We start from the raw sequence: 18,450 nt of genomic DNA, 5'->3' as shown, positions 1-18,450 counted from the left end.
AGGTTTTTTTTTTTTGGGGGGGGTGGGGAGGTGTTGATGGGTTACAAGCACAATCAATTGTCGTACAGAAAACCTGTGTGTGTATCCGTGTGCACGTGATCCTGCATGTGTTTGTATGTGCCTGGTTATACTTGTTGCACCAAATGCTATAGAGGACCATGCAAGCTTTGGGAGGATGGGAGGGGATGCAGGAGAGTGATATATAGCATTACTCTCTTCATTGTATTTGTGATTCCAGTTTTGCTTCTGGCCTGAATGCTTAATGGAAAAAAAAGATGCAGTCGTGGCTGTCTAGCCGTCAGGATTTACCATGTCCACATGCTCCGTCGTTGAGATTCCTGTGTAATAGACCAATAGAAATTCATGGTGGTGACTGCCAAAGCAGGCAACTAACCAACCTCGATTTGTTGTGCCTCTGAAGGCATGTTCTAAATGCCGCCTTAAGAAAACAATTTAATTATTTGGAGATCTCATCTAGAAAGTCAAATCTGATAAACTCCTTGATAACTTAATTCTCTCAATGATAAAGTTTTTTTCTAATGCATTTACCACATTACAAGTGGAAGAAATCAATGGCTTTTGGTTCAACAGAGTGGATAGAATTTTACCCTTTTTCACATGGCTTCACTGTACTAACACATGATATGACTTGGCGCAAAATTCTCGACTTGAGGAGCTGGGTGCGTGATAATTTTTCTTTGGGTGCTGGTAGAGTGTTTTTGGAAGAGTAGGAGGCCAGGGAATTTTTCTCAATGGAGGAGTTCCGGATTCTTTGGTATATAGAGTTGGATATTGTGATGCTTGATCTCTTTTTTACTAAAAGAACATGTGATATAAAGATATCCCAAAGAAGGATTGAGGTCCCTATAATTTCAAAGATTTAGGTTCATTCAAAATGAACAGCCTAGATTGAGCCATGTAAGCCTTAGAAAACAATTAAAAAAAAAGAAAAACTAAACCAAGTAGATTGTACAAAGGAAACACCAGTGCATGAATTCGGCTATTATACATTTGCTGAATTTGCAACTTGTGCAGAGACATAAAGAAAGGTCCCTAAGACATGCAACTTTCCAACACCAATAATCTTAAGAGCTTAGCCCCTGCCTATAAAGACCCACAAATCTTCTCTGCAACGGCACGGATCATAACTAACGCTATATATGCCAAACACCTGATTCTTGTTTTCTGCCTTTGATTTTCTCTTTTCAAATTAAAAATATTAACAAACAATACAAACACAAAATACTCTAAATTAAACAAAAACAACTTAACATTTTATATCACATCATGGTTCTAAAAAAAAAACAAAAACAACTTAACATTTTATATCACATCATAGTTCTTAAAAAAAAACAAAAACAACTTAACCTTTATATCACATCATAGTACATTTTCACACCCTATAAAAGGCATTAACAAGAAAAGTTCGTTTTTTTTTTCTTCTATAATGCATAATAACTAATATAATATAACCTCACGACCTCACGAATCTAATTAACCATGAAGAGATGCAAATTGATTAACCAAAGCCAAGGCATTGCTAGTCAATTGTGCAACTTTCACAATCCTGCCCCTAACAATGGTCTTCACCTTCCCATTCATGGCATTCCCTGCAAACCCTTCACTGCACGTATCCTCATTCGTCAAAACAGCACTGACCCAAGTTTGTATATCACTCATAAACATCTGAAAATTAGACCCCTTAAGCTTGCCCATCTGACCTATAGACCTCTGAAGCTGGTCCACCGCATCGCCAAACACCTCCACACAGTCCTTCATGGCGCCAAGCACTCTATGGCTCATTCCTCGGCTCTTCGACAGCTCCTTCATCGCCGAACAGGTCGAGCGAACCGACAAAAGAGTCACGTTGAGGGCCGTGCTGGCCAGAATCCGAGGGCTTGTTTGGATCAAATTTGCATGGATAGAGAGAGAGCTGAAGCAAAGTCCTGGATAGGTTGTTGATCTGCAAGACGTTCTGATGAACTCGGTGCTCAACGGGCTCGCCATAGCCACTAAGCTTGAGCTAGTGGCAAGTAGTATGAGAAGAGATGTCACAAAAAGTTTAGAAGAAGAGCCTTCCATTTCTCTCAAGTATATTCTATGGAGGGGGATGTTGGGGATGTGGGGGTGATGAAAGTAGGAGGGAAGTTTTCGCAGTATAAATACACCTAAAAGAACCGACTTGATCATTTTGTGGGGGACTCCAAGAAAATTGAAGGCACGTGTTTATGCTAAATATCTTAGTTGGACCATTGGGTACTTCTCAATTTGCTCAACTGGGTTTCAGGGTCGCGCGGCTCAATAATTTTTTATATTAAATATTAAAAAAAAAAATTACTGTTAAACTATATATTAATTTACTTCTTCATATTGGCTTAAATTTTCGGGATAAGTATTAATTTAATTAACAGGGGGCCAAAGGTCCCCTTGACCCTGTCAATTCATCCTATATTTAAATTAAATATTCTACGTGCTGGGTCTCACCTATTAAAATTTGTAATTTAACAATTACAAATCAAATTTTTCTACATGAAAACAACATGGGTCCAACAAGTCGTGCAGAAGATGTTGTGTTCTTTTTCGTAATTGCAGAAGATATTTTTCAAGGTTAAATATCATGTTGTGTGCGGCTGGGGAGTGAGGAGTCATGGGGACAGGGGCCTTTGGGCAAGTTGCTTGTGATAATGTTAATGTTAGCATACGCAGGCCGCAGCCATATCCATATGGCACATGTGCTTGTGATAACTCCTAACTTGGACCAAACTTTGAAATCAACATTAATACAAGTTACTGCCAAAACTACATCGTCGGCCGGTCGTCATCTTGGTCAAAATGGCCATTCAATTATTGAAATTCTCTTTCGAAATATCATTATTATTTATTGGTCTACGTTTAATATGATCAAATACAAATTCGGGATTTTTATTGCTCCAAGTCAGTTATATATTACTCGAAATGACCGTTTTCTCATACTATCAAATCTCGTAACATATTTTAACCATGACGCCCAATTTATGCTAAATATCTCATGAGTTGGGCAAGTGGGTTGTCAATCAATTTGCTCAACTTGGATTCATATGAGGAGCATGCATGTACGTATAGTAGGAGTTCACACTCGCTAACATATGTTATCAACACATGTTCCTTGGAGTATATCCGAAACATGTCTGGATTTATGTTTCATACGCTACTTACTATCATTCGTCAGCATTCAATTTGGCCATTTTGGATCGAATTCATGTATAATGTGGTCCAAATAATCAAATAATTCAATTGCGTGCAGCTAGCCAACTTGTACATACTTACCGCATGCAAGTACTTGAGGTTGCGGCTAGAAGGTAGATAGTTTTTATATTAAGTGGTCACAGAAGATATTTTTGAAGATTTAGGGGTCCAATCCAGTAAGACTAAAAGAGATGAGAACGGAGAAGAGAAAGAGAAAAGAAGGAGCTCCATTTTAAATGCATTTGTTGGTTCTTGAAGCTAGCCTACAAAGGAGCCTTTCGGCCACGTTGCTGTACTCTGTTTGCATGCGCATGTCACATCCATATCCAACAAGTGGCCTCTTAACATTCCAAAACTTACCATCGGTTAATATGAATTTAATCATTTAATAAATATTTTTAACATTCTTTAATCTGTGTGAGTTCATGGTTCGAACTTATCATCTTTGATTTTATAGATACCATGTTAAATTATAATTTATTTTCTATTATGTGTGAGTTTAGGGTTTGAACTCATGACTTTTGATTCTAATATCATGTTAAATAATAATTTGTCTAAAAAATTTAAGTTAATAAGAATAGATAAATTTAATCGTTTAATGAATACTTTAACCGCCCGCCATGCTAGTCTTGCCCATAATGGTCATTCAATTATTGACATTTTCGCTCCAATGAAAAAGCTCACATAGCCTTGGACTCAACTTTAATGTCACGAGTTAGTTTAGAACATTATCTACTATAAAGCTACAAAAGTTAAAAACTTTTCATCCTCGTATCCTTATCAAAACACACATGCAGACATGTTGGGATGCTACAAAGCTAACCAAAACATAAAGTTAACCAAAAACATAATCATTGCTATTATACTATAAATCCAAGGACGATTGCTTTTCATCCTCGTATGCTTCTCTTGTACGTTGTCTTTCAATTCCAAATAACTCCAAGAAAATATCCTCCTTTTCTTCTCTCTTCTCACACTTCCTCTTTTAACAAATATCATATGAACATACTAGATTTAACTATTGCTATTACGCCAATAATAACAAAAAATCAATGATTCATGCCAATCTTGCACTTATCTTGCAACCTTTTTCCTCGACGGTGATTCTTAGCTCTAGCAATATTATGTAAAATAACTAACTAAAAAGTTCAATTTTTTACTATAGCAAAAGATAATTTACTTGAGGTAAAAAAAAAAAAGGCTTTATGTTAAAAGAGATTTTTGAAACATTTGTTAGAGATGCTCCTAGCGGCCTGTTGGCAATATGTTAACACGTGCTCGTGCCTTATAGGATACCGCATATATAGGCCTATCATACGGTAGCCGTAGGGCCCTCACATATTATATTACATTGATTATGAGAATAAAGCACTAAACATTTGGAATGTAGGATCAATTCCAATCAATGGAAAATTTCATTAGCGTATTCCCTAAATTTTATTGAATTTAGTATTTTTATAATATTTATTTTTGTTGTTTTACGCTGATATGTCATTCTTTTAATGGAATGTATAAAAGATTTAATTTATGCTAAGTCCCTATAGAAACTATTCTTAAAAAAAATTATGTTGAAAAATATTTTTTTTTTCCTAAATAAAGTGGTAAGTGACATTATCTGAAGCTGAAGAATCAAGTTCCTCGGAGCCCATGAACTAAGGTACAAACATCTATAATAAGCTGACAAAAAAGGGTTTCCCTGTAGCTTTTTTCTCTTATTCAATTAAAAAAAAAAAAAATCTGACAAAAAGGGTAATTCTGTGCAATTGGAGGCGATTGAATTGGATAACCTTAAAGATATATATTGAATTCCCACGTTTTCTGATATTAACAAAACTTTATTCCAAAAAAAAAAAAGAAAAAAAAAGAGAAATTTCCAACAAGATATAATGTGTTAAAGGGATCTGGATCCTCATAGGGAAATTTCAGATCAAGGCCGTCCATTTCTATCTAAGGGCCAATGTTCATCCTACTATCCTACTAATAATAAAATCATATTTAAAATTTAAAAAGAAATATAAAATAAATAATAAAATAAATAAAATTTGTATAACTAATTCACTTTATTAGAGAAAGAAAGAGATTTTCTAAATCTAGTTGTTAAAAGTAGAAGGTAGGGAAGGTTTTTGGTGGCCCACATAAATGAATTCATTCCCTCTTGAGGTCCAACTTTCAATCAAGCCCATATGTTCAACGCCTAGCATAAAGTGGGAGAATTTGGGGTGGCTCGAAGCCGAAAAGACTAGTACTAAATAATGTCAAAAGGTACTAAATAATGTCTCACGTTTTGTGTATATGAGTTTTTGGAAACTATTTTTGTTTTTTGTTTTTTGTGGATTTGAAATTTAGAGTATCTATTTAGTGTAAATAAAGGGTAATATTGTAAATTTTATTTTTCAACTTTAATGTTAGGACAATATTACTCTCTATTTCACACTAAATAGATACTCTCAATTTCAAATGAAATAGAGAGTATTCTATTCATTTTCTTATAATTTGATTTTTAAGGGTGAGTTAGGTTTGTATTATCTAGTATCAAAACCAACCATTACATCACGGGTTTGAGTTACGGAGATGGTGATTGGCAAAATATTGATAAGTGATTGAAGCTGATTTGTAAAAAATTTATGTCCATTCAATTTACAAGAAATGTTTATTAAGTTTTACAATAGGTTTTACAAAATCTTAGTACTTAATAATATAAGGCTTTTTTTATTTTCCTACGCTAATTAATAATATAAAGGTTTTATTCAACACAATTTGTATAACTAATTCATCCGTATTGCATTGCTCTTTCACATCTAAAAGCTTAATTTTTTTTTTCCTCTTAGCAATACAAAGGATCAGAGAGAGGGGGAGAAGACAATCTGTTAAATTTCTCTTCGTTCGGCTTTGGGCTTTTACACCCTTTGCAAAATTTCTTTCTAACTTGATTATATGAATTCCTCTAACCTAATCTCTAAAAGTGTCATGGCCATGTCTTTAAAAGGCTAAATACAATTGAAGTCTCTAAAATACGGGACATATATATTTCAATTTGCTCCTTCAATTTTAAAATGGTTCAATTTCGTTTTTGAACTTTTAATAAGGGTCCATTGGGTTTGAGATTTCAAAGAATACAACTTTAGAAATAACTATTTTAAATGTGTGATTTGAAATAGTAATCTTTAAAAATACAATTAAGCGTTTGACAAAATCGCAGTTTGACATACATTAAAATTGTAGTTTAAGTGGGGGGAGGGAGTTACTGTTAGGAAATTAATCCTATTTCCCAAGACCCGTGAGATGCGAAAAATAAGAAGAATGCAGAATAACAAAGATAAGCAATCACACACGACACAAAGATTTAAGTGGTTCGGCTTAACAAGCCTACATCCATTGACGGAGACGACCCGGAGAAAATCCACTATCAAAAGATGGAGTACAAAAATAGTAGAAAGAAAATCACTCAGATCCCAAGGCCCCAATACACCCAAATCTCACTATCACACAAGAAAGATTATTCCCAAAATAGAATACAAAAGACAGATGTACAAACTCTTCTTTTGCTGGAACGGATGGTGGCTGATCTCTATTTTCTTCTCTCACTCTGCAGCACCCTTTTTCTTCTAATCACTTGTTTTTGGCTCCTCCAAAAACCACCAAGAAGAAAACACCCTTGCTGCCCTTGTACCTCATTCTCTCAAATTCTCTCCTTTTTCTCCTCCCTTTGGTGCTTCACGTTTTTGGCACACACACAAATTCACCTTGTGTTTTGTTCCTTATATAGAAGCTTAACTCTCCTTTTACATGTTGGTCTAGGACTTCTACTATAAGTCAAACAAGGAGTCCAATTACACATAGGAGAAGGACTCCAAAACAAACTTGGACAAAAGTCTCCTAAACCCAAAAGGAGTAGAGAACTAGTGGGGCCCACGTGTGATGGGTGACAAGTCACACCTAACAATTTCCACCTTGACTTGAATCCCATCAAGTCTACCAAAACGTGTCTCCTCTAGATGTCTCCGCCTCAGCCCCCAAGGACAATCACACTCCACAAGTGTCACTCAAGTCCAAACGCCTCTTGAACTTGAGTATAGGACCTGATTTAGACATTACACCATGACTTCCTATCAGCCCCGTCGACCATACAGCTTTCTCCGATGACTCTTTCTTCCTGTAGTCCCATCTGCACCCTTTAGCCTTATTTCCCTTGGGTAATTCTGCCGATTTCCAAGCTTTACCTCTCCGTAGTGACTCCACCTCTTTCAGCGTACCATTCTGAACAGACGATGAATCTCCACTACAAGCTGTTGGAGCAAAAGAAACTGTATCCTCAAAGCCATACCTCTTTGTTGCTTTTCGATCAAATTTCTCTTTGCCTCTTGCTAAAGAATAAGACTTGTCCCGGTGTTGTAAGTCTTTTGAAGATTCTCTGTCATCACATTCATCCGTGAGTGAACACTGTTCATCAAGCTCCACCTCCACGAATTGTTTCTCTTTCTGCACTGTACTTTCAGAAAGCTCATCTAAGTTAACAAACTCAGACTTCTTCGGTTCCTGCTCTGTAACTTCAGGTTCTGCACTTGACCCATCCTTGTACATAGCACACTCATTAAAAGTCACATTCCGACTTCTAATGATCTTCCGATTTTGATCATCCCAAAATCGATAACCGAAGGCCTTATCTCCATTCCAATGAAGAAACACTTACTAGATTTACCATCTAGTTTACTCATAGCATCAAACTCAACATGGACATACGAAGCACAACCAAAAACTTTCAAATGTGAAAGATTTACCTCTTTTCCACTCCAGACTTCTTCCGGTAGTCTATGGCTCAGGGGAACGGAAGACCCCCTATTTATTAGGTATGCAGCAGTGCTAACTGCATTAGCCCAAAAAGTCTTTGGTAACCCAGCATGCAATCTCATACTCCTAGCACGCTCATTGAGAGTTATGTTCATGCACTTAGCCACGCCATTCCGCTGCGGCATTCCCGGGATAGTTTTCTCCATTCTAATCTCATTCACTGCGCAAAACTGTTTAAACCTCTTGTCTTCGTATTCTCTTTCATTGTCTGATCTCAAACGCTTGAGCTTCAAGCCCGTTTCAATTTCAACCATGGCCTTCCATTTCTTAAAAGTCTCAAATACATCAGATTTACTTTTCAAGAAATAAACCCATACCTTCCTGCTTGAGTCATCAATAAATGTGATGTAATACCGCGAGCCTCCAAGAGATGCCACTGGTGCGGGACCCCACAAATCCGTGTGTACCAGCTCTAGCTTTCCAAGCTTAGGTGCTTTGCCAACTTCCGCGAAACTCACCTTCTTTTGCTTCCCTAGGATGCAGCCTTTACACAAATCAGAATCAACTGACTTCAACCCCAGTAGTTTCCCTTTTGACATAAGTACCTTCATCTCTTTCTCGCTCATATGCCCAAGCCTTAGGTGCCATTGTTTTGAGTCAACAGTCGTATATACAACAGCATCTGTATCCTTGCTGTTCGTGGTCATATAGAGAGTACCCGTCTTATGACCACGAGCCAAAATCCTAGCTCCCTTGCTGACCTTCCACTTTCCACCGTGGAAATAAATTGAATGCCCTTCCTCATCAAGCTGTCCCACTGAAATCAGATTCTTCCTCAGCTCCGGAACATGCCTGACCTTCTGTAGCTTCCATACCGAGTGATTATGAACTCTAATGCGAACATCGCCTAAGCCCACAACATCCAGCGCCGTTCCGTCAACCAAATACACCTTCCCAAAATCTCCACCAACATAGTTTTCAAGAATTTCACGGATCGCTGTCGTATGAAAAGATACTCCTGAGTCTAAGACCCAAGAATCAAGGGGACTGTCAACAGAAAGAAGTAGGGCATCATATACTTCTTCTGTCACTACGTTTGCATAATCGTTCTCAGTCTCCTTCTGCAATTCCCTGCAATTCTTCTTGTAGTGGCCAGTCTTGCCACAGTTCCAACACTCAGGTTGTCGGTCGAATCTGAATTTGCTTCTCCCTTTTCTGGAATTTGATCTGCCTTGACCAGAGTTTCTATCTTGTCCTCTGCCCCGAGTCTCGAGGTTTAAAGCAGCACCAGAACAAGAGGCTTCACCCGCATCTCTTCTGCGAACCTCTTCACTGAGAATCAAATCTCTGACGTCTTCATAGCTCAGTTTACTCTTTCCTACAGAGTTACTCACAGCCATCCTCACTGCTTCCCAGCTATTTGGCAAAGATGCCAAGACGATCAACGCGCGAACCTCATCATCACAATTAATTTCCACCGAGGACAATTGATTTGTGATGGTGTTGAACTCATTGAGATGATGTGCCACCGAAGCTCCTTCTGCCATCTTTAGGTTGAACAATTTCTTCATCAGATGCACCTTGTTGTTAGCCGACGGCTTCTCATACATGCTTGACAAAGCCACCATTAGACCTACTGTTGTCTTCTCCTTTACAACGTTGTGTGCAATTGATTTTGACAGTGATAACCTGATAACTGCTAGGGCTTTACGATCAAGCAGAGCCCACTTGCTATCATCCATGTCATCGGGTTGTTCTTCCAAAAGAGGTTGATGAAGATCCTTCCCATAAAGAATATTTTCAATCTGTACCTTCCAAAACCCAAAATCTTTACCGTCGAATTTCTCGATTCCCATCTTTCCTTCGTCACTTGCCATCGCTCCCACTCGAACCAACAGCTCTGATACCAGTTGTTAGGAAATTAATCCTATTTCCCAAGACCCGTGAGATGCGAAAAATAAGAAGAATGCGGAATAACAAAGATAAGCAATCACACACGACACAAAGATTTAAGTGGTTCGGCTTAACAAGCCTACATCCACTGGCGGAGACGACCGGAGAAAATCCACTATCAAAAGATGGAGTACAAAAATAGTAAAGAGAAAATCACTCAGATCCCAAAGCCCCAATACACCCAAATCTCACTATCACACAAGAAAGATTATTCCCAAAATAGAATACAAAAGACAGATGTACAAACTCTTCTTTTGCTGGAACGGATGGCGGCTGATCTCTATTTTCTTCTCTCACTCTGCAGCACCCTTTTTCTTCTAATCACTTGTTTTTGGCTCCTCCAAAAACCACCAAGAAGAAAACACCCTTGTTGCCCTTGTACCTCCTTCTCTCAAATTCTCTCCTTTTTCTCCTCCCTTTGGTGCTTCAAGTTTTTGGCACACACACAAATTCACCTTGTGTTTTGTTCCTTATATAGAAGCTTAACTCTCCTTTTACATGTTGGTCTAGGACTTCTACTATAAGTCAAACAAGGAGTCCAATTACACATAGGAGAAGGACTCCAAAACAAACTTGGACAAAAGTCTCCTAAACCCAAAAGAAGTAGAGAACTAGTGGGGCCCACGTGTGATGGGTGACAAGTCACACCTAACAGTTACAACTCCCTCCTTCCCGCCCCCTTTCTCCTTCTCCCTTGCCCTCCAATGGTCCTCGGGTGCTTTCTTGCGGTGCTTGGCTGGTTGGTGGTGGGGCGTGAAACGTGTGAGGGTTTGTTGGGTTTTGTTATTTTCAAATTAGAAATTAATATATTCACATTAGATCTGCTTTTAGTAGCGATCTATGGGGTGAAGTTTTATTTGTTTTCTTAAGTTTTGTTTTCGCGAATACTAAAGAATAACAAAATTGGTTTCAGGTTGGTCTTTTGTTTTCTTATGGTTCATTTTATGAAAGCCAACCATAGACCAATGACAGAGGAGTTATTAAGCATAAAGAAGAATTGTCACTATGGTAAAAACAGTGAAGATGATTGCAATTAATAAAGCACTAGTAGTGGAGATAAAATAAAAAACTAATAATAATAATTAAAAAAAAAAAAAAAAAACAGGGAATGAAGAACCTAACATCAAATAGAGATGTGATTCGTCGAAATTTGCTATAGATCTGAAATTGTTTGAGACGATGACTTTTCATAGATATTGTCTTATAATAACACAAGAAGCTATTGTGTATATCATAGATAATGTTTGACTTGTGAAGATTTCAAATTATATTTTTGGCATTGTATGGAGCATTTTGCCCCATTTGATTATTATATTAATGAAGAGATAATTTGTTAAAAAAAAAAAAAAAATTGTGGTTTTGCTTTTAAAATTGTCTTTTTAAAAATGTTCCATCTTGCTTGTAATTAAAAAACGCATAAAATATGCATTTTTAAATCACAACAGTTTAAAAACGCAATCTTAAACAATTTATTTTCAGCGACACAAAATCGAACCAACAACCAATCCAAATCCACATGCAAGCTAGCAGCCAACAATCCAGCAAGTAGCCGAACAACAAGCAAACAAAATATCAATTAACAGCCACACAAATAGAGAACCAGCAACCATTTCCCCAATTAACCAAGCAAACCATATAAATGCAGAAACAACAAAACCAAATCCACAGCAATATATCCAACCAGCTAGCTAGCCACAAAGTACTATATCATCCCCGTTATTCCTTATATATTGCTATTTCCATCTTTTATTTTGGGTGCATGTTTTGTAGCTTAGAGTTTAAATTGGTGTAAAATATTATATCAACTCCACATTAATCTCCTCCACACACCCATCAGTGCAAGGAAAAGGCAGAGAGAGAGAGAGAGATGACGACAGTCAACACCATTATAAGCCCAATGTCGTACCAGGTTCTCACCATTCTTCTTACTCTTCTATTCATCTCAAAGCTTCACACAGCCTCAGCCACCACCGACAGAACATATGTCAAGACAGCATGCAATTCAACCACGTACCCAAAAATCTGCTACAACTCCCTCTCCCCTTACGCCTCTAAAATCAAACGAAACCCTCAAAAACTCAGCAAGACCGCCCTCTCCATAACCATAAAAGCCGCACACAAAGCATCCTCCCAAGTCTCAAAGCTACTGAAAGTGAAGAAATTAACGAATTTCGAAGCTGCACTCATTCAGGACTGTGTCACGAACATCAAAGACTCCATCGACGGGCTCAAGCAATCTCTGCATGCCATTGACCATTTAAGCGCTTCGGATAAGGAATTTGATGATCAGATGGACGACATAAAAACATGGGTGAGCGCCACCTTAACAAATGAGAATACATGCACGGATGGGTTTGATGATGAAGGGAAAAAGGTAATAAGCGCGACAGTGAAGAACGAAATCAAAAACAGTATATTAAAAGTTGTGGGGCTAACTAGCAATGCCTTGTCTCTCATCGACAGGACAACAATCTCAAGCACAAGTTAAATGCAACCCTGGCTAGCTAATACTCTTCCTTAATCTTGGGTGGAAGTATAATTAGATAGCCATCATGTTCCAGACTCGGAGATGAAGCGAAAGAAGAGAGATTAATGTATATGTACATGATCTCTCTGAAGTACTAGTTCAAAAGAAAAATGATGATTATTTAGTCCATATTTTCAAATATTGTTAAAACAATTCTTCAGTATTACATGAAAAGAAATTTTGTTACAAATTATTTGGTTGTTTACTTTACATTTTGAAGGAAATTATTGAAAGATTAAGGCTCCATAAAATGTTTTTTCAACTGAATTCATTTTTTACGAAAATGAATTTAGCTAAAAAACATTTTTCGATATTTGGCTCGTACCAAAAATCAACACACATTTTTTATATTTTCATTCAATTATATTAATGGATAGCTATCAACTTCATTCACAACATAAAAATATTAATATATATAAAACAACTAAAAAAATCAAACTAAAAATTATGTTTAATTAAAATATATACAAATTGACTAATAATAATAATAATATTATCATATAATCTAAAGAGTTGTGAGGAAGAGAGAGAGAGAGAGAGTGAGTCGGGGAGACAACAAAGAGGAGTTGCGGAATAAAGATGTGTGAGAATAAAAGGATTGGTGATCAGTGAGATTAAGATCCAATATAATTGTATGACCATATTGTTTGCAATTTGGATAATCAATTATGAGAGGATCCTTGTGGGATCCACCTGATCGGACAAGTGGGTGGGCGTAAAAAATAATAATAATAATAATAAAAGTAAAAAATAAAAAATAAAACTCAAGACACATTTGGGCGCCAGGTAGGCCACATAAGATGCTCTTTCACAATTACCATTTTACACTGAAAATATAATATGGGTTGACTAATATTTTATATCACACCAAACACTCAAAAACAAAAAATTAAAATTAAAAAACCATTTTACACTAAAACAAATTGGCCTAATTGCAAATATAACCATTAATGATTTTTATTTACTAACTGAGCGTAAAGTCCAATTAATATTTTGTACATTTGAACCTTTTTTTTTTTTTTTTTTTTTTGAATTGGTACTCGAATCTTTCATTCCTTAAAGAGACCTTTTGGCCAATACAACCTCCCGAATGCAGGGGGGACAGAATCATCTCATACATGACAATTTGTGAAATTCAAAGCCAATTTTGCTATTCTGTGTGCCGCCTCATTAGCAGTTATCTTCACGTGACTTACCCTCCATGTTTGGCAGCTGTTCAGCATGATCTTCGCATCTTCCATCAGGTGCCCGTAGTGACATGCTGCTCTCTTCACTCTGTAAAGCTTGAATGACTACTACGGAGTTCCCCTCAAGAATAATATTTTGGAAATTCATTTGCCTGACCAGCTCAACTGTTACCCAAGCCATTTTATGGAAGCGTAAAATTACGGGGGATCCCCTATGCCCGATTTGAAAGATGGAGGTGGAAACAACTGGCCACGTTGTTTGGAATTTCCCCTCGGCAAGAGACGTTTGGTTGGAATGTGACAAAAAGCTTCCAAAAAGTAGTAGTGATGATCAGATGCGTTCCTAAACATCTTTGCTAAGTTGAGGAATCGCTTGAAGGATGAAGAACTCGATCTTGCAGCCTGTGTTGCTAGACAACTCTAGTTGAGAAGAAACAAGCTGGTCTTTAAGGGGAACCGTTTTAACATCGAAGGTAATACTCCAACATGCAAATGATCAGTTAGATGTGGCGATGCAGGCTGACATAGTTATACTGGCAAGCACAGCTCTAATAAGACAAACACCACGAGAGAAATGGCAAGTGCCGGGTTTGGGGATAGTGAAGCTTAACTGGAATGCTGCCCTAGACAGAAGGCGTAGGATGATGGGGGTGGGGATAGTTGCACGCAATCATGCTGGAGAGGTGTTGGTGACCAAGTGTATGACGAAGCCTCATATAACAGACCCAACGAATGCAGAGGCGGCTTTCCATCGTGGGCAAGATGTTGCTACAAGCCTGCCAAAGGGAAGTTTTCACTATCCTCAGACCACGAATTTTCCATATCCTTTTCCACACAATGTTCATGGAATTTTCCATAGAACTCCTCTTGTGTCTCGCAACATTATTTCCTTGGCTAGATGGTAAGCACTTCAAATGGTGTTGTTTCCATTTTTGTTATCGCCCCATACTCTCCGATCACTTTGATTTCTTGGGCAAATAGGCATACTACAAATTAAGGTGGCCTCTTCCTCATTAAAAACCTCCTAAACTAGGGGAATGTTCCACCAATTTGTGTCCATGTCAATGAGTTCACATTTTTATATATGCTAATTATTAATTAAGTTATACTATAATTCTTGAACATTGATAGAGTTATAGTTTTTTTTTTTTTTTTGGTCAATGACTTTAAAATTTACTACTAAGTCAATTGCTTAAAAGACATTTTTTAAGTTATTTTTTACAGTTATGTATTTTCTAAGAAGTTAATGGTTGCAAAGTCCTATTATGAGGCAACGCCTTGGCCTTAGTTCTCTCCTAATATACACATGCAAAAATTATTATTATTATATATATATTGTAAGAACACTTTCGATTAAAACAAAGAAGAAAACAGGAACATGAGAACCAAAACACTTGGGGGGAGGTGGATCTTTGCCACTACAAATGGGGACAGAAGAGAGGGGAGAAAAGTAGGTGGAAATGTAGCCAGAGTGAGAGCTAGACGCAACCCAATAAGCTACACGGTGAGCGCAGAAGTTTGCATATGAGAATTGCATGCTCTTAAAAAAAAGGGGGGAAATCCACTTTACCCCCTAAAGTTTCAGGGTTTTTTTAATTTGAACAGTAAAGTTTAAAAATTGGCAGGCATCCCCTCAATGTTTCAAAAATTTTCAATTTAAACCTTCTGTTATTAATTTCCGTTAAATTGGACTGAAATTTTTTTAAAAAGGCCTGAGGTTAATTATGTAATTTTAGAGATTTCCGTCCAATTTGACGAAAATTAGTAACGAAATGTTTAAATTGAAATTTTTTGAAATATTAGGGGGGTACATTGCCAATTTTTAAACTTTGAGGTTCAAATTGAAAAACCCTTGAAACTTTAGGGGGTGAAGTGGATTTTTCCATAAAAAAATGTGATGCTTATATGTTAAGGACACGACAATTTTCGAAGCTGATTCGTAAAAAATTTATGTCCATTCAATTTACAGGAAATGTATATTAAGTTTTACAATAGGTTTTACAAAATCTTAGTACTTAATAATATAAGGCTTTTCTTTGTTTTCCTACGCTAATTAATAATATAAAGGTTTCATTCAACACAATTTGTATAACTAATTCATCCGTATTGCATTGCTATTTCACATCTAAAAGCTTAATTTTTTTTTCCTCTTAGCAATACAAAGGATCAGAGAGAGGGGGAGAAGACAATCTGTTAAATTTCTCTTCGTTCGGCTTTGGGCTTTTGCACCCTTTGCAAAATTTCTTTCTAACTGGATTATATGAATTCCTCTAACCTAATCTCTAAAAGTGTCATGGCCATGTCTTTAAAAGGCTAAATACAATTGAAGTCTCTAAAATATGGGACATATATATTTCAATCTGCTCATTCAATTTTAAATTGGTTTAATTTCGTTTCTGAACTTTTAATAAGGGTCCATTGGGTTTGAGATTTCAAAAAATACAACTTTAGAAATAACTATTTTAAATGTGTGATTTGAAATAGTAATTTTTAAAAATATAATTAAGCGTTTGACAAAATCGCAGTTTGACATACATTAAAAATTGTAGTTTAAGTGGGGGGAGGGAGTTACGACTCCCTCCTTCCCGCACCCTTTCTCCTTCTCCCTTGCCCTTCAATGGTCCTCGGGTGCTTTCTAGCGGTGCTTGGCTGGCCGGCAGTGGCTCGTGGAACGTGTGAGGGTTTCCTGGGTTTTGTTTTTGTATTTTCGTTGTTTTCAAAAAAGAAATTAAAATATTCACATTAGATCCGCTTCTAGTAGCGATCTATGGGGTGAAGTTTTATTTGTTTCCTTAGGTTTTGTTTTCATGAATACTAAAGAATAACGAAATTGGTTTCAGGTCGGTCTTTTGTTTTCTTATGGTTCATTTTATGAGAGCCAACCATAGACCAATGACAGAGGAGTTATCAAGCATAAAGAAGAATTGTCACTATGGTAAAAGCAGTGAAGATGATTGCAATTAATAAAGCACTAGTAGTGGAGATAAAAATAAAAAATAAAAAATAAAAAAAAGCCAGGGAATGAAGAACCTGACATCAAAAAGAGACGTGATTCGTCGAAATTTGCTATAGATCTGAAATTGTTTGAGATGATGACTTTTCATAGATATTGTCTTATAATAGCACAAAAGGTTATTGTGTATATCATAGATAATGTTTGAGTTGTGAAGATTTCAACTTATATTTTGGGCATTGTATGGAGCATTTTGCCTCATTTGATTGTTATATCAATGAAGAGATAATTTGTTCAAAAAAAAAAAAAAAATTGTGGTTTAGTTTTAAAATTTTGTGTTTTTAAAAATGTACCATCTTGCTTGCAATTAAAAAACGCATAAAATATGCATTTTTAAATCGCAATAGTTTAAAAACACAATCTTAAACAATCTATTTTCAGCGACACAAAACCGAACCAACAACCAATCCAAATCCACATGCAAGCTAGCAGCCAACAGTCCAGCAAGTAGCCAAACAACAAGCAAACAAAATATCAATTAACAGCCACACAAACAAAGAACCAGCAACCATTTCCGCAATTAACCAAGCAAATCATATAAATGCAGAAACAGCAAAACCAAATCCACAGCAATATATCCAACCAGCTAGCTAGCCACAGAGTACTATGTCATCCCCTTTATTCCTTATATATTGCTCTTTCCATCTTTTATTTTGGGTGCATGTTTTGTAGCTTAGAGTTTTAAATTGGTGTAGAATATTATATCCACTCCACATTAATCTCCTCCACACACCCATCAGTGCAAGGAAAAGGCAGAGAGAGAGAGAGATGACGATAGTCAACACCATTATAAGCCCAATATCGTACCAGGTTCTCACCATTCTTCTTACTCTTCTATTCATCTCAAAGCTTCACACAGCCTCAGCCACCACCGACATAACATATGTCAAGACAGCATGCAATTCAACCACGTACCCAAAAATCTGCTACAACTCCCTCTCCCCCTACGCCTCTAAAATCAAACGAAGCCCTCAAAAACTCAGCAAAACCGCCCTCTCCATAACCATAAAAGCCGCACACAAAGCATCCTCCCAAGTCTCGAAGCTATTGAAAGTGAAGAAATTAACGCGTTTCGAAGCTGCACTCATTAAGGACTGCGTCATGAACATCAAAGACTCCATCGACGGGCTCAAGCAATCTCTGCATGCCATCGACCATTTAAGCGGTTCGGATAAGGAATCTGATGATCAGATGGACGACATAAAAACATGGGTGAGCGCCGCCTTAACGAATGAGAATACATGCACGGATGGGTTTGATGATGAAGGGAAAAAGGTAATAAGCGCGACAGTGAAGAACGAGATCAAAAACAGTATATTAAAAGTTGTGGGGCTAACTAGCAATGCCTTGTCTCTCATCGACAGGACAACAATCTCAAGCACAAGTTAAATGCAACCCTGGCTAGCTAATACTCTTCCTGAATCTTGGGTGGAAGTTTAATTAGATAGCCATCATGTTCTAGACAAGATGAAAAGAAGGAAGAGAGATTAATATATATATATACATGATCTCTCTGAAGTACTAGTTCAAAAGAAAAATGATGATTATTTAGCCCATATTTTCAAATATTGTTAAAACAATTATTCAGTATTACATGAAAGGAAATTTTGTTACAAATTATTTGGTTGTTTACTTTACATTTTGAAGGAAATTATTGAAAGATTAAGGCTCTGTAAAATGTTTTTTCAACATAATTCATTTTTTACGAACATGAATTTAGCTAAAAAACATATTTCGGTATTTGGCTCGTACCAAAA

General features: G+C 36.8%; 3 protein-coding genes across 3 annotated transcripts; 2 read left to right on the top strand and 1 right to left on the bottom strand.

Moving 5' to 3' along the window:
• Nucleotides 1–1,291: 1,291 nt before the first annotated feature.
• Nucleotides 1,292–2,155, bottom strand: LOC132183182 (21 kDa protein-like). The gene has a single exon (XM_059596589.1). It carries the CDS (start codon nt 2,080–2,082, stop codon nt 1,495–1,497), a length of 588 nt encoding a protein of 195 aa, XP_059452572.1. The 5' UTR covers nt 2,083–2,155; the 3' UTR covers nt 1,292–1,494.
• A 9,708-nt stretch (nt 2,156–11,863) lies between these two features.
• Nucleotides 11,864–12,454, top strand: LOC132182006 (pectinesterase inhibitor 4-like). The gene has a single exon (XM_059595220.1). The coding sequence runs from the start codon at nt 11,864–11,866 to the stop codon at nt 12,452–12,454; it is 591 nt and encodes a 196-aa protein (XP_059451203.1).
• Nucleotides 12,455–17,461: 5,007 nt separating this feature from the next.
• Nucleotides 17,462–18,082, top strand: LOC132182005 (pectinesterase inhibitor 4-like). The gene has a single exon (XM_059595219.1). It carries the CDS (start codon nt 17,462–17,464, stop codon nt 18,080–18,082), a length of 621 nt encoding a protein of 206 aa, XP_059451202.1.
• Nucleotides 18,083–18,450: the final 368 nt, after the last annotated feature.

This window comes from Corylus avellana, chromosome ca5, assembly GCF_901000735.1.
Source record: "Corylus avellana chromosome ca5, CavTom2PMs-1.0".
In the NCBI taxonomy this organism is placed as follows: domain Eukaryota; kingdom Viridiplantae; phylum Streptophyta; class Magnoliopsida; order Fagales; family Betulaceae; genus Corylus; species Corylus avellana.
The sequence above is the reverse complement of the archived record's forward strand: the minus strand, read 5'-3'. Positions and strand labels throughout refer to the sequence as shown.